At 42.1% G+C, this 12,269-nt stretch overlaps 1 protein-coding gene across 3 annotated transcripts in view; it reads right to left on the reverse strand.

The window, feature by feature from the left end:
* Window positions 1-202: 202 nt before the first annotated feature.
* Window positions 203-12,269, reverse strand: part of htr2cl1 (5-hydroxytryptamine (serotonin) receptor 2C, G protein-coupled-like 1) — a 35,414-nt gene continuing 23,347 nt past the window's right edge. Inside the window, exons 4-8 of one of the 3 annotated variants that reach the window (XR_004895592.1) lie at window positions 7,544-7,707; window positions 7,288-7,441; window positions 5,717-5,952; window positions 1,494-3,544; window positions 203-1,452 (exon numbers count right to left, since the gene is read on the reverse strand). Coding sequence is in view for 1 of the 3 variants with exons in the window: in XM_031304449.2 (XP_031160309.1) it covers window positions 2,859-2,924; window positions 3,038-3,544; window positions 5,717-5,952; window positions 7,288-7,441; window positions 7,544-7,707 (1,127 nt within the window). In the remaining 2 variants the exon portion in view is untranslated. Of the gene's footprint in view, window positions 3,545-5,716; window positions 5,953-7,287; window positions 7,442-7,543; window positions 7,708-12,269 lie in introns of all 3 variants that reach the window. The other 2 variants (XR_004895593.1, XM_031304449.2) reach the window with 2 other exon arrangements.

Raw genomic sequence — 12,269 nt, forward strand, 5'->3', positions numbered from 1 at the left:
GTCTGTAGCATACAAATAGTGGATGAATTATACAGAGATGCACAGAATTAGAATGAAGTGACTCCCATTACTTATGTTTCATTCTAATTGCATGCAGAGGTGGCTGCTGACCTCAGGCTCTGGTTTGGATTGGTCCAGTGCATGCTTTGACCTTTGCTCTTTGACCTTAAAGGGGGGGATTATGGGTAAAAAACCTTGGGTACCTTTGTAATTTTAACTGTTCTATGGCTGTAGGGAGTATTACCAAAATGAATTATTGATCACTGGGGAAAGTGACATCTACTTTGATAAGATAAAAGCTGGAAGGAAAACTTAGTAATGTGTGTCAATCAGTATTTTTTGCATTTAAAGGGGTATCCCAGCCATTTAGTATTGCACTTCCATAAAGTTAAGAGAATTAAAAGAGACAAATTAAACAAAGATTGGTCAAAATCGAAGCAGCTAAGACTGAGATATCTTGACTTTTAGTCTCAATCTCCAAAAACACAACAATTCCCAAAATGCAACTCAATAGCATCTTTCATTGGATCCCCTAATTGCCCACATCTTCCACATCCTCCAGTTTTAAAGACTTTCTGTTAAAATATTTTAGTCTCAAGCGCCAGCCTGAAATACCGAGGTCACTAAGACATCATCAGGGTTATTTTTTTTTACAAACTTTAGACGTTAGACAAGTAAAATGAACTTGACGTGTAATACTGTTGGAGGGCCCCTTTAAGTGATCGCTTAAAACGTTACTTTTCTCACTGCATTTCCTTTACAACACAAACCATTTAGCTCTATTGAACTAAACCTACAAAGCCAATCTATATGCATATGAGTTTCAGGTTATATCTCCTATATTTTCTCTTGTTGCTAAGAAATCTAAATTTGCCACCTTTAAAATTCACACAATATTGAATTCTTTTTTTTTAAGGCAGTACATTGTAGATATTTCAGTTAATGGAGATGCAGTGTGGAGGGAATCCCGGCGCTTGTCAGATGTCGATAAAATATTTAGGGAGGGAGGGAGGGCGAGAAAATCAGCGTGACAGAGCTGTGAGGGTTAGTGACCTGTCTTGATAAACTCAGGGGGCCTGTCTCTTAGTGTATTGACTTTCTGTCCGTTTTATGCGACGGATGAAATCTAAAGCTATTTGGTCTTGGAGTCACACTGGTGACTCAGGCCCAACGTATTGTAAAGCAGTCAGAGATCAGAAAGTTCGTAACCATCATCAAGTTAGTGGTCAATTCTGCAATTCTTGGAGATGTTGGCAAGCTTTTCATCCTAAAACCCATCATCAGAGCATATATGTCACATAGGGCTCTGATGGAGCTTATTTGAATCCAAAGCTTATTGCTTAGATGTTATGTTCTCTTTGGCTTTCACTGTCCCGTCTTAGCAAATTTTGTCTGAGGGGTCTTTGGAGAGAAAATGACTGATCTAATGGTTGAATAAAAATCATTCATTTTCTAAAAGTAAATGACGGAGAACGTCTTGTTCATTTAAGAACATGTCCCTCAGAGATTGTGACGTTGTGAATCTCAAAGCCCAGATTTCTGCCCGCAGCTGATTTGAACACTCTGATATGTAATCCGATAATATATGATATGTATATTAAGCAGGTGGCTGTTGACTTGTAGGACACCAAACTCAAATATGCATATGCTGAATTTGCATCATTAGATGTGAGGGAAATATATACATAGAGATTTCCTGGATTAATTAGATTGCTGATCCATCCAAAATTCCATGGGTTTGGGAAAATAAAGGTAAGTGTGAATTGATAACGGCTGGGGAGGTTTTATATTATTTTATGATGGTGAATCAGTGATAATGATGGCTAATTGATAATAGAAATGATAGTAATGATGTGGTCATAAAATCTATATATTTTGTTCCTTTTAAGAATGACATCTGAGAAACCTTTGTGTGCACGCTTATATTAAAACTTTCACATTTTTACTTTTAGATTGCTCCCTTTTATTTGAAACTTTATTGATTGTTGTTAGTAAAAACATTTAGAAGTTGGGACTTTAACTCTTTCCTAAGTGGTTGTATTGGTCATCAGAAGCAAGAGCCTGACAGCTGTGTTAGACCAAAGGCCTGCGCCATGTTTTTAGCTCTTTTAGCCCCTTGTTCAATCCAAGGGAAGTGACCTCTCTGTGTGGAGCGACCACCAGATGGCACTGTGAGTCCACCAGCGGTTGTGGTACATTCCTTCATCTTGGTCCTCTCAGACAAACTTTGACTGCAGCCTCGAGTGAGTTCCCTTTTCGAGAGAAATCCCTTTTCTGTCGGCTGAATAGTTTGATTATGCGTGCTGGAAAGGTTCATTCAGGTATATCTGTATTTGTTGCTGTTAAGCTTGACCGGCACAAAAATAGATTTGGTTTAGCTTGCTTTGTGTGAAGAGAATCCACATAAACCAGAGCTCGGACTGCATTTGGGCTCGTGTGAAGGCGTGAAGTCGTAGTTTGACCCCGTCGACGTCCGCGGTCGGCGCTTGACTCTGTAACCTGCATCAGTAGGACTTCATAACAGGTCAACAATGACAACAAGCTCTTCAGTGACTGCTTCTTATCACATGCACTCCGACCCTGTCTGGATCTCAGCTGGTACCTTAGTCCCCATGAAGTACAACACACTGACTGCAGAGCACAGCATTATCCTCCATTTATGTAATGAAAAACCAACATTTGGACACCAAATAGAAAACAAACATTAAATATTGTCTTTCATTCCAAAACCTTTTCATCTCAGAGGCTCTCTCGTAATCTGATTTAGCTCATACATTGCTAAGTAGTGCACTCCAGGCTGGGGATAAGGCTCCTCAACCGAGATTAGTCCTTTCACAATAAAAGGACCCACTGCAGGTTTACAGCCAATAAAAACGCTGTAGGCTTCCAGCACCAGCTCGTCGAAACGTTGCTCGGCCCAGCGTCTGCAGGTTAAAAAAAAGAAGACATTAAACAACAAAAAAACACGCAATCACACACTGCTGGTGTGTTCTCTGGAGGTGGGGCTGTAGCTGATGAGTGACAGCTCCTGCTTCACCTCCGTTTCCGGCTCGGTTTCCGAAAGCATGTCGATGTTGTGGCATTCGGAGAGACTGTGCGACACTATTCCGATTTGTGTTTCGTCATCTGTCATGTCATCCGGGTCCACCGTCAGCCTCCCGTTGTTCCCCCTACCGCCGTTGCGACAGTTACTATTGCGGTCCATGCCCGCTTTCCCATGACTGCCCATCAGCAGAGGGGTCACAGCGTGCGACGAGCACGGCGGGGGAACCAGGAGGGTTTTGCAACTCTGTCCGGCTGCGTTGGCTCCCACTTTGTACTGGCACCTGATGTAGCTGGAGAACGCTCTCCTGTAGGTCTTATTGAAGAGCGTGTAGACCAGAGGGTTGACTCCGGAGGAGATGTAGCCCACCCAGACGAAGACGTTGAGGAGGTCGTTGAGCAGTGACTCGTTGCAGGAGCCCCGGCACAGGACGAAGGTGACATTGGTGATGAAGAAGGGACACCACATGATGAGGAAGAGGAAGAAGACGATTCCCAGGACCTGAGGAGAGAGAGAGAGAGGAGAGAACATAAAGTAAAAAGAGGTAAACGGAACAAAAGAGAAGAAATTAACAAGACAGGAGAAAATAAGCAAAGAAATTGAATGAAAGAGACAGAAGCCAATAAAAGGAAACAAGGTAGGAAAAAAAACAAGGGAAGAAAAGATAACAAAATAATGGGGGAGGTTTGAAATCCTACAACAATAAAAACTAATTTCTTTCAATGGAAAACAACAGTTTTAAAGTTAAAGGTCCTATGACATGCTGCTTTTTGGATGCTTTTATATAGACCTTAGTGGTCCCCTAATACTGTATCTGAAGTCTCTTTTATATAGACCTTAGTGGTCCCCTAATACTGTATCTGAAGTATCTTTTATATAGACCTTAGTGGTCCCCTAATACTGTATCTGAAGTCTCTTTTATATAGACCTTAGTGGTCCCCTAATACTGTATCTGAAGTCTCTTTTATATAGACCTTAGTGGTCCCCTAATACTGTATCTGAAGTCTCTTTTATATAGACCTTAGTGGTCCCCTAATACTGTATCTGAAGTCTCTTTTATATAGACCTTAGTGGTCCCCTAATACTGTATCTGAAGTCTCTTTTATATAGGCCTTAGTGGTCCCCTAATACTGTATCTGAAGTCTCTTTTATATAGACCTTAGTGGTCCCCTAATACTGTATCTGAAGTCTCTTTTATATAGACCTTAGTGGTCCCCTAATACTGTATCTGAAGTATCTTTTATATAGACCTTAGTGGTCCCCTAATACTGTATCTGAAGTCTCTTTTATATAGACCTTAGTGGTCCCCTAATACTGTATCTGAAGTCTCTTTTATATAGACCTTAGTGGTCCCCTAATACTGTATCTGAAGTCTCTTTTATATAGGCCTTAGTGGTCCCCTAATACTGTATCTGAAGTCTCTTTCCCGAAATTCAGCCTTGGTGCAGAATTACAGCCACTAGAGCCAGTCCCACTATGAGCTTTACTTAGGATGTGCCATTTCTGTGTCTGTAGCTTTAAATGCTATTGAGGAGGAGAGAGGGCAAGGTGGAGGGTGGGGGTGTGGCCTTGACCAGCTTGCCATGGGCAAAGCAGAGAAAGGGGAGGTGACCTTTTCCCTTATGACGACATATAGGGAAGATTCCAGATTGGCCCATCTGAGCTTACTTTTTCTCAAAGAATACCCAGAGCTCGGTTTACACCTATCGCCATTTCTAGCCACTGGGGGACCATAGGCAGGCTGGGGGAACTCATATTAATGTTAAAAAACCTCATAAAGTGAAATTTTCATGCCATGGGACCTTTAAGAGGTTGAAGTAATGAGTATCAACATGGACCTTTTTCCATTTAGTAAAACTGAAAATGCGTTCTTTTAAAGCTTCTTGAATGCTCTCTAATTGAAATGCCTGCATCATACATAGATCTTGTTTTTTAATATCATTGTCAGTGTGAAACTTCTACTGGGATTTTTATTTTTTGATATAGGTATAAGAGTGCTTTGGTTTTCATTCCACATGAATTTGAATTTAGCGAAGCCACCCTCTGAGCGCTCTGAGCAAATGTCAAAAAAGCTTGAAGCGTTGCCGGAGTCACATCGTATCTGTCTGGATTCGATAACATGAGCTCTTTGAACCACTTCAGAGGGAACATGTGAAACTGTGCAGGAACATCTGTGAGTTACCCGGAGGAACGTGTCTTTCTCGGTATTCAAAGCCAGGCAAATTTAATAACATTTAATGTTGATGACACTACACACAGAGCGTTAAATATTGGACCTTCATTATGAGGGCAGAGAAGATCAAAGTATACCTAAGGTGTCAACAGTTTTATGTGACTACTTTTTCAGGATTTTGATTGGTTTATTTCAATACGCCAGGCATTTGTACATTGCAAGCTAAAAACGTATTTTTAAAGCTGCATTAATTACATTATTTTTTTATGTAAACAGTGGATCAAATGACCATGTGTAATGTGAAACCACACAGTCACCATCACTGACGGGTGTGGTCAGAATTGTGCTTCGTTGCACCTGCAAACACACCCACCAGTGATGTCACTTACTCATACCCAGCTTTACCTCGGAGTGTATTTATCTGTCTATCTCCCAGCCCTAAAAAAACAAGTGCTCCTTAAATCTCCTGACAAGCACTCAGCTCCACTCTTTGTTCTCACCTTGGAGGCCCGCCTCTCGTTCTTTATGGCCTGCATCATCCCCCGTCGCCCGCGACAACCCGGCGTGTCGCTCCGCCCCGGTCCCGCTGCTGGCGAGCTGAGCTGAGACGCCACCTCCGAGCTGGGAATGATGCTTATGCTATCTGACTTGGAGGTGCTGAGCAGCATGCTGGGCTCGGCTCCTTTCAGACAGCTCAAGGTGTTTCGTCTGCTCTGAGGGAGCGGGGCCTTTAACTCTGTGGGGGAGGGGTAAGAGCATTTCGAGATGGGAGAAAAACGTGCTCTGGTTTAGCAACGGTGCCTCTACAAAATAGCCTTGGGAAGGAACTTGTTTTGGTGGAACATATGTACATTCAAAGGTTGTTTTAGTCGTGGATCAGAAATCTCAGATGTCTGGATTTACCCTGCAGAGATCTGAGGAGCAGTTAGCCATAGTCCTCATAAATAGACTGGAGTTTAAAATGCCAACACAAAGAAAGCGGAAGGTAACAGACATCCGATCGAAAATGAGGGCCATCCGACAGAATTTCCGGCAGCACTTGAACAATACTGGAAATGAAACGTCGTCGATATAAATCCACATTTTTGATTTTGTCTAAAGTTTGTCAGCTACAACACTGAGCTATGGGATTTGTCTGTTATCACCATGACTCCTTCAAACTTAGTTACCAAGAAAACTGCTGCATATTTTACATCACACCATGTGAAAGCATGTCAGATTGTGTGTTAACAAGGCTGCTGACATTTCGTAGGGAGGAGGACATGTGAAAAGGTTAAACACGATAAGAATGTTTCATTCACACTTTTCTCTGTTAGGGATGCCAGAGGATAGGGTGGGAACACGGTCAAGACCGCTACATCATGCAAATTGATTTCTACTGGAAAAGCTAATCGTTGCCCGAACTGATTGGACAGATGGCTGCTGTATGCTCAGCACCACAACCATACTATACTGTCGATGCTGGGGCAAAGCCTGTTTTGTGCTTCTATGGGTTTAATTTTGGCATTTGTAAGGCTTGGGGAGTGAATAAAATCTCCAGAAAGGGAGAAAATAAGGCACATCAGAAGGGTTACAGTATATAAAAACAACCATCAACAGTTGTTTTTACCCTTCATTTAAAGCTATAGTGCGTAACTTTTTTATATTGATGAACATCCGTTACATTCAAGCCATTGCCAAATGAGTTGATACAAAGCTAATATATTTGTATTTCTCAGCATGGCTGTGTTTAGAAATTGTTGTCATCCGGCGCCATTCGCACGCAGAAACTCAAGTCCATCATGTTTTTTTAATCCTCCGTGTCCTCCTTGGCTACTAGTAACTGCGTGGAGGAGGGGCGGGGGTGGTGCGCGATCACGGAAGGCTTGTGTCATGTGCATGCAACAACAGTTTTGTTGTCATTACTTAGAATTCCTCATGAGGGAGATAGAAACTACACACTAGAGCTTTAACAATAATAAAAAATGACTGAATAGATTCACATATTTACTATAAATTCCTTGATTAAAAATATTTTTTACGGGTGATTTTTCTGTTAGAATAGACCAAATTTCAGCTGATCAGTATTTACCTTGTGAGTCTGAAGCAGCAAGTGTGTTGATCTGGGGAACGTTGAAGGTGCTGGGTGGAGGCTGCAATGTATTTGTCATTGCTGGTGTGTGCAATGGCTGCTGGGAGGAAGTCTTTGCCTCGCACAGGAAGACAGTGGCCTGCCTCTGGAGCACCTGCAGAGGAGAGGGAGTGACAAACAATGAAGAGAAAAAGAGGCGGGGCGCTTGTGAAGTAAGCGCATAAAGTGTTTGGAAGGCACACACAGGCATGACTACCTGTATGGTGAGGCAGTACGTCACCACCATGATGACCAGTGGGATGAAGAAGGCCACGAAGGAGCCAATCAGCATGAAGCGCTCCTCGTTGAGGACACAGCTGCCGTTGACGAACACCTTGTCCTCGTTGTGGAGGCCGATCACTGGGATAGGCATCGACACACCTAGAGAACAAGAGAGGTCGGGATAGAGATAAATGGCTTTCATTTTTATTATTTTATTGAGAACTTGTCTTTTGATACAGTTTCTGTTTCTGTAGGTGGCACACTTCATTTTGAATCCAGATTATTCCAAACAGACTGATGCAAACACATTGTTTAATTTGTACCAGGTAATATAAAAAAAAACAACGAAGATATATAGGATTATTATGGGGCAAAAATAGGGTAGGGTAACCAATTCAAAATGATCAGGTTATATCTGGGTTATAGTCTCTCAAAATGAATGGTGCAATGTAGGCTATTTTGGTCAACAGTGACCAGGGACCTTTATTACATGTTTCAGCCTCATTTCCTGTCACATCTCTGCTATTAAAAATAAAAGAAAAATGCTCCCAAAAATACTCAATGTTATGAAGAAAAAAAAGAAATAGTGACTTAATAACAGTACAAAATGCTAATTCTGATGAGGTAATATGGTCATGATTTCCTGGCATATTATCAGTATTCACAAATAATGTATTTTTTAACATTAAAGCATGAACCTGAGCAAATGTCTCTTTTAAATCCTTTCAACATCATTGCAAACATCCCCTCTTTTGTTTGAATTACCTTAAAACAAGTTATTATTGTAAATAAAACCTTTTTCAAATGGTGTCATTTCTTGTCTGGGAACAGTTTGATTCAGCCGTGAATCATGACCATGAATCAGGGAGGAAAAACCACCTGTTTGCAGCTTAATTTCATAGCTAAATTCCTGGGAACAAAAAGAGTCCTTTTAGCGTAATAATGTGTAAATCATTGCTGGAAGATGCTTACATTTTTTTTCTGAGAATAAAGTGCCATTTGCATGCACCCTGTAAAGACTCTTTTCATGAGTGTAAAGAATCATTCGTGAAATAACACATATTAGAAGGGAAATGAGAGCAACACCTATTATACATGTTATGAATCACAATTGATAAACTCTATCAGAGTGTAATGGATCACATGGTGTTCTAATAGATGCTTCGCTGCCGTTAGAGGACACTGACCGACAAAAGACTGAGGTGAGAGCAAGCCTTTCGAGCCCGAGCTGATTTTCTGACCTGTGGTAATAGCACCGACTAATGTGCTGCTTCTGATTTCAAAGCGCTTTTGTGTTGAAAGTGTTTCCCTGACCTGTGATCTGTTTCAGCATAGAGGACACTGAGGAGAAAAGCGACCTCAGGGTTTTCACAGCTCTCAGCTCCTGGCAACAGGAGTGCTTCACAGACGGGACGTCTCTGACCTGTGTCATGCCCACAGAGTGGGCTGCCGTAATTCAAGTGCAAGGTACATCATTTTCTCTTGCACAGCCGGTGACCGGACCGACATCAAAACGCAATTTGGTGCAGTGGCAGCTCCCTTAATGCAATCGATGCAATCGACTGCACAGACGCTGTCCAGGGAGGAGGAATTCCTTTGCATAGATTGTAAACATTTTACCTCCGTGGATGTCTGAATAATGTCATTCTCTGCATTTAACCCATCCCTCAAGGGAGCAGTGGGCAGCCATTTACAGCACTCAGGGACCAACTCCAGATCTGAGCCAGTGCCTTGATCAAGGGCACTGACTGGAGAACCTAGTACGTGGTTGTTTTTTTTTTTAGGGTGGGGGAAACCGTAGCACTCGGAGGACACCCACGCAAACATGGGGAGAACATACAAAATCCACACAGAAAGGCGTGGAACGCCCTGGATTCAAACCTAGAACCTTCTTGCTGTAAGGCCACAGTGCTAACCATTGGGCCACCATGCTGCTGTGCAAATCATTCTGAATAATGAAACTGTCCAGTGGTCTGGGTCGCGTCATGATTCCTTCATGCTGCCTCAAACAGCATGTGGAGGAGATGTTAAAGGGCTGGTTCACCAAAATGAAAAAAAAGGAGCATCTAGTCGTGCAGAAAGTTTAGGTTTTAGCGGCCTAGGTTTTGAGATATCAGTCTCTGAGATTTCAATACAATACACAGCAGTGAAGAATAACATTTAATGTAGGTGAAGCCTTCAAGGTGGAGCAGTACCTGATGGGTAACCGACATAATTTACAATGTGCCTTTTGGCAGCCTTACACAAGTTGTACTTTACACTGTGCTGTTTAAAGTTTAAAATGCAGCAGATATCATTCCCTTAGGTGATACAGTAGATTAGTTATTTGCTGAAGCCAAAGCTACTTACCACAGAGTGGTAAGCAGACACACTCACTCTGTGGTATATTGCAGCATGGTTCGGCTAGGCTAGAGGGCTGCTGCTGGAGGAAGACTACTGTACCAGCACAGGGAGATCTTCATAATCATCAGGGTGTGAGTTGCTCTAAAAGATGTTGCTCCCTCGTGAGCGGCACACAACTCTGTGACCCCGAGAGCCAACCAGCGTGAGGGATCAACTGTATGTTTGGGGAATAGAGGAAATGGCTTTGCATGCTCATTGCTCACGCTTTGTAGCTCATGGAAAAGTAATGAAGGGAATCTTGGAAGTTGAAAAATAAATAAGATGAGAAGAAAAGAGAGAGAGGGGGAGTTTTATTTAGTTTACCTTAGACAAAAGAAACAGTTCATAGGTGTGAGATCATAGGTGAAACAAGTGAAAAAAAGTGCCAAAAACATGTTTTCTGTCCTCTCTCCCTCCTTGTTTCCTTTCCTTCCTTCAAGTTCCCTTATCTCCTTCCTTGTTTCCTTCCCTTACTCCCTGTTCCCTTATCGCCCTCCTTGTTTCCTTCTCTCTCTCTCTCTCTCTCTCGCTCTCTCTCTCTCTCTCTCCTTGTTGTCTTCTCTCCCTCCCTCCTTGTTTCCTTCCTTCCCTCCCAGTTCCCATATCTCGCTCCTTGTTTTCTTCTCTCTCCTTGTTTGCTTCTCTCTCTCCCTCCTTGTTTCCTTCCTTCCCTCCTTGTTTCCTTCCCTTCCTGTTCCCTTATCTCCCTCCTTGTTTCCTTCTCTCTCCTTGTTTGCTTCTCTCTCCCTCCCTCCTAGTTTCCTTCCTTCCCAGTTCCCTTATCTCCCTTCTTGTGTCCTTGTCTCTCTCTTTGCTTCTCTCCCTCCCTCCTTGTTTCCTTCCATTCCTCCCAGTTGCCTTCTCTCCATCCTTGTTTCCTCCCCTCCCTCCTTGTTTCCTTCCCTCCTTAGATTTAAGAATATTACTGCTTATTTGACTGTATTTGTGATCTGGATCAATTAAGTTATTGAGTTGTTTGCCTTTACATTATTGTTGATATTAGCTTTTTTGTGTTTTGTAGCTGGTAGCATTTGCAGAAAGCGCTATTATTATTTTATTGTTATATTAGCTTGTTCAATATGAGAACATCTTATTTTATAATGAGCGTATGAGCTTATGATTAATATGAACACTATATCATTTCTTTAAATATACAAATCTGATGCAGTGTATAAAATTAAGTTATTTCAAGTGCTAATTTAAAAGCTAAATTCCAAAATCAGGGATTATTTAGTGTTTATAAAGTACAAAAAGTTATATAATGTCCTGTTATGTAAGCTGCGGTCGTACTGGACCTACAAATCCAGATGATAGAAACAACCTCTAAGTCAAACAGAGTGTGCTATTACAACCAGAGAAAATGGCTGCAAGGATCTTCTGTTGGATGTTTTGCTGTTAATCCTTCAGCATTGATCGCCGTAAGCTCTCTCAGACCTCAATCACAGCAGCATGTCGCTGTGCAGAACCAGACGGGTCAAGGAACACGGCAACAGGAATACGGGGGATTGCTTCTAATTCAAAAGCAGCGGGTTGTGAAGGACTGCAGAGGAAGCAGGAAGGATGTAAAACTCTGCCTGGTTTCTGGAGGCGCCAATCATCTTGATCTGTCAGTACTGCTGGAAAGTTTCCCAAAACAACTTTGAAGTAAATGCACTTTACTTTGTTGTGTTGGTTTACTCCAACGACTATACGCCTTTCAGCGATATGTATCAAATGCCTGTTGTTCTTGCTTCCCTGCACACATTTCTGCACTGATAACACCGAGATGCATTCCTGTACACTTATTATACATGGTCAACAGAGTAACTGTGATCTAGAGGAGAGATAGTTGCTGCAAATATGCGTTTAAAGCTGCAGGGCAATTTGCAGGTTATGGACTGTACACTAATTATTACAGGGGAGGGGAGGTCAGAAAAGAGGATGTTTTTTTTTTGCTGAGGGGAGAGGCGTCGGTCTGCAGTTTTTTTTTCTTTTAAAGAAAGGTTTTCAGGTTTTTTAAAGTCAAAGTTTAGCAGCCACTTAGCAGCTCAAATGCCAGAGCTTTGAAAGTTTCACTTCCTGTAGTATGAAAAGTGCCAAACCGCACACCAGATTTTTATTTAGGCAAACATGGGAAATCTAGATTAATCTTACCTATAGTAATTCTCCTCTGTGATTAAAAACTTAATTGGGGGCGATCTCTACCTCACCCAGTAAGAGCATGCGCCACATGTAGGCTGAGTCCTTTGCAGCGGCCCGGATTCAAATCCGACCTGTGATCCTTTGCTGCGTGTCATCCCCCCCCTCTCTCTCTCTCTCTCACCCTTTCCTGTCTATCCACTGTCACTGTTGATTAAAGG

The sequence above is a fragment of the Sander lucioperca genome, chromosome 17 (assembly GCF_008315115.2).
Source record: "Sander lucioperca isolate FBNREF2018 chromosome 17, SLUC_FBN_1.2, whole genome shotgun sequence".
Lineage (NCBI taxonomy): Eukaryota > Metazoa > Chordata > Actinopteri > Perciformes > Percidae > Sander > Sander lucioperca.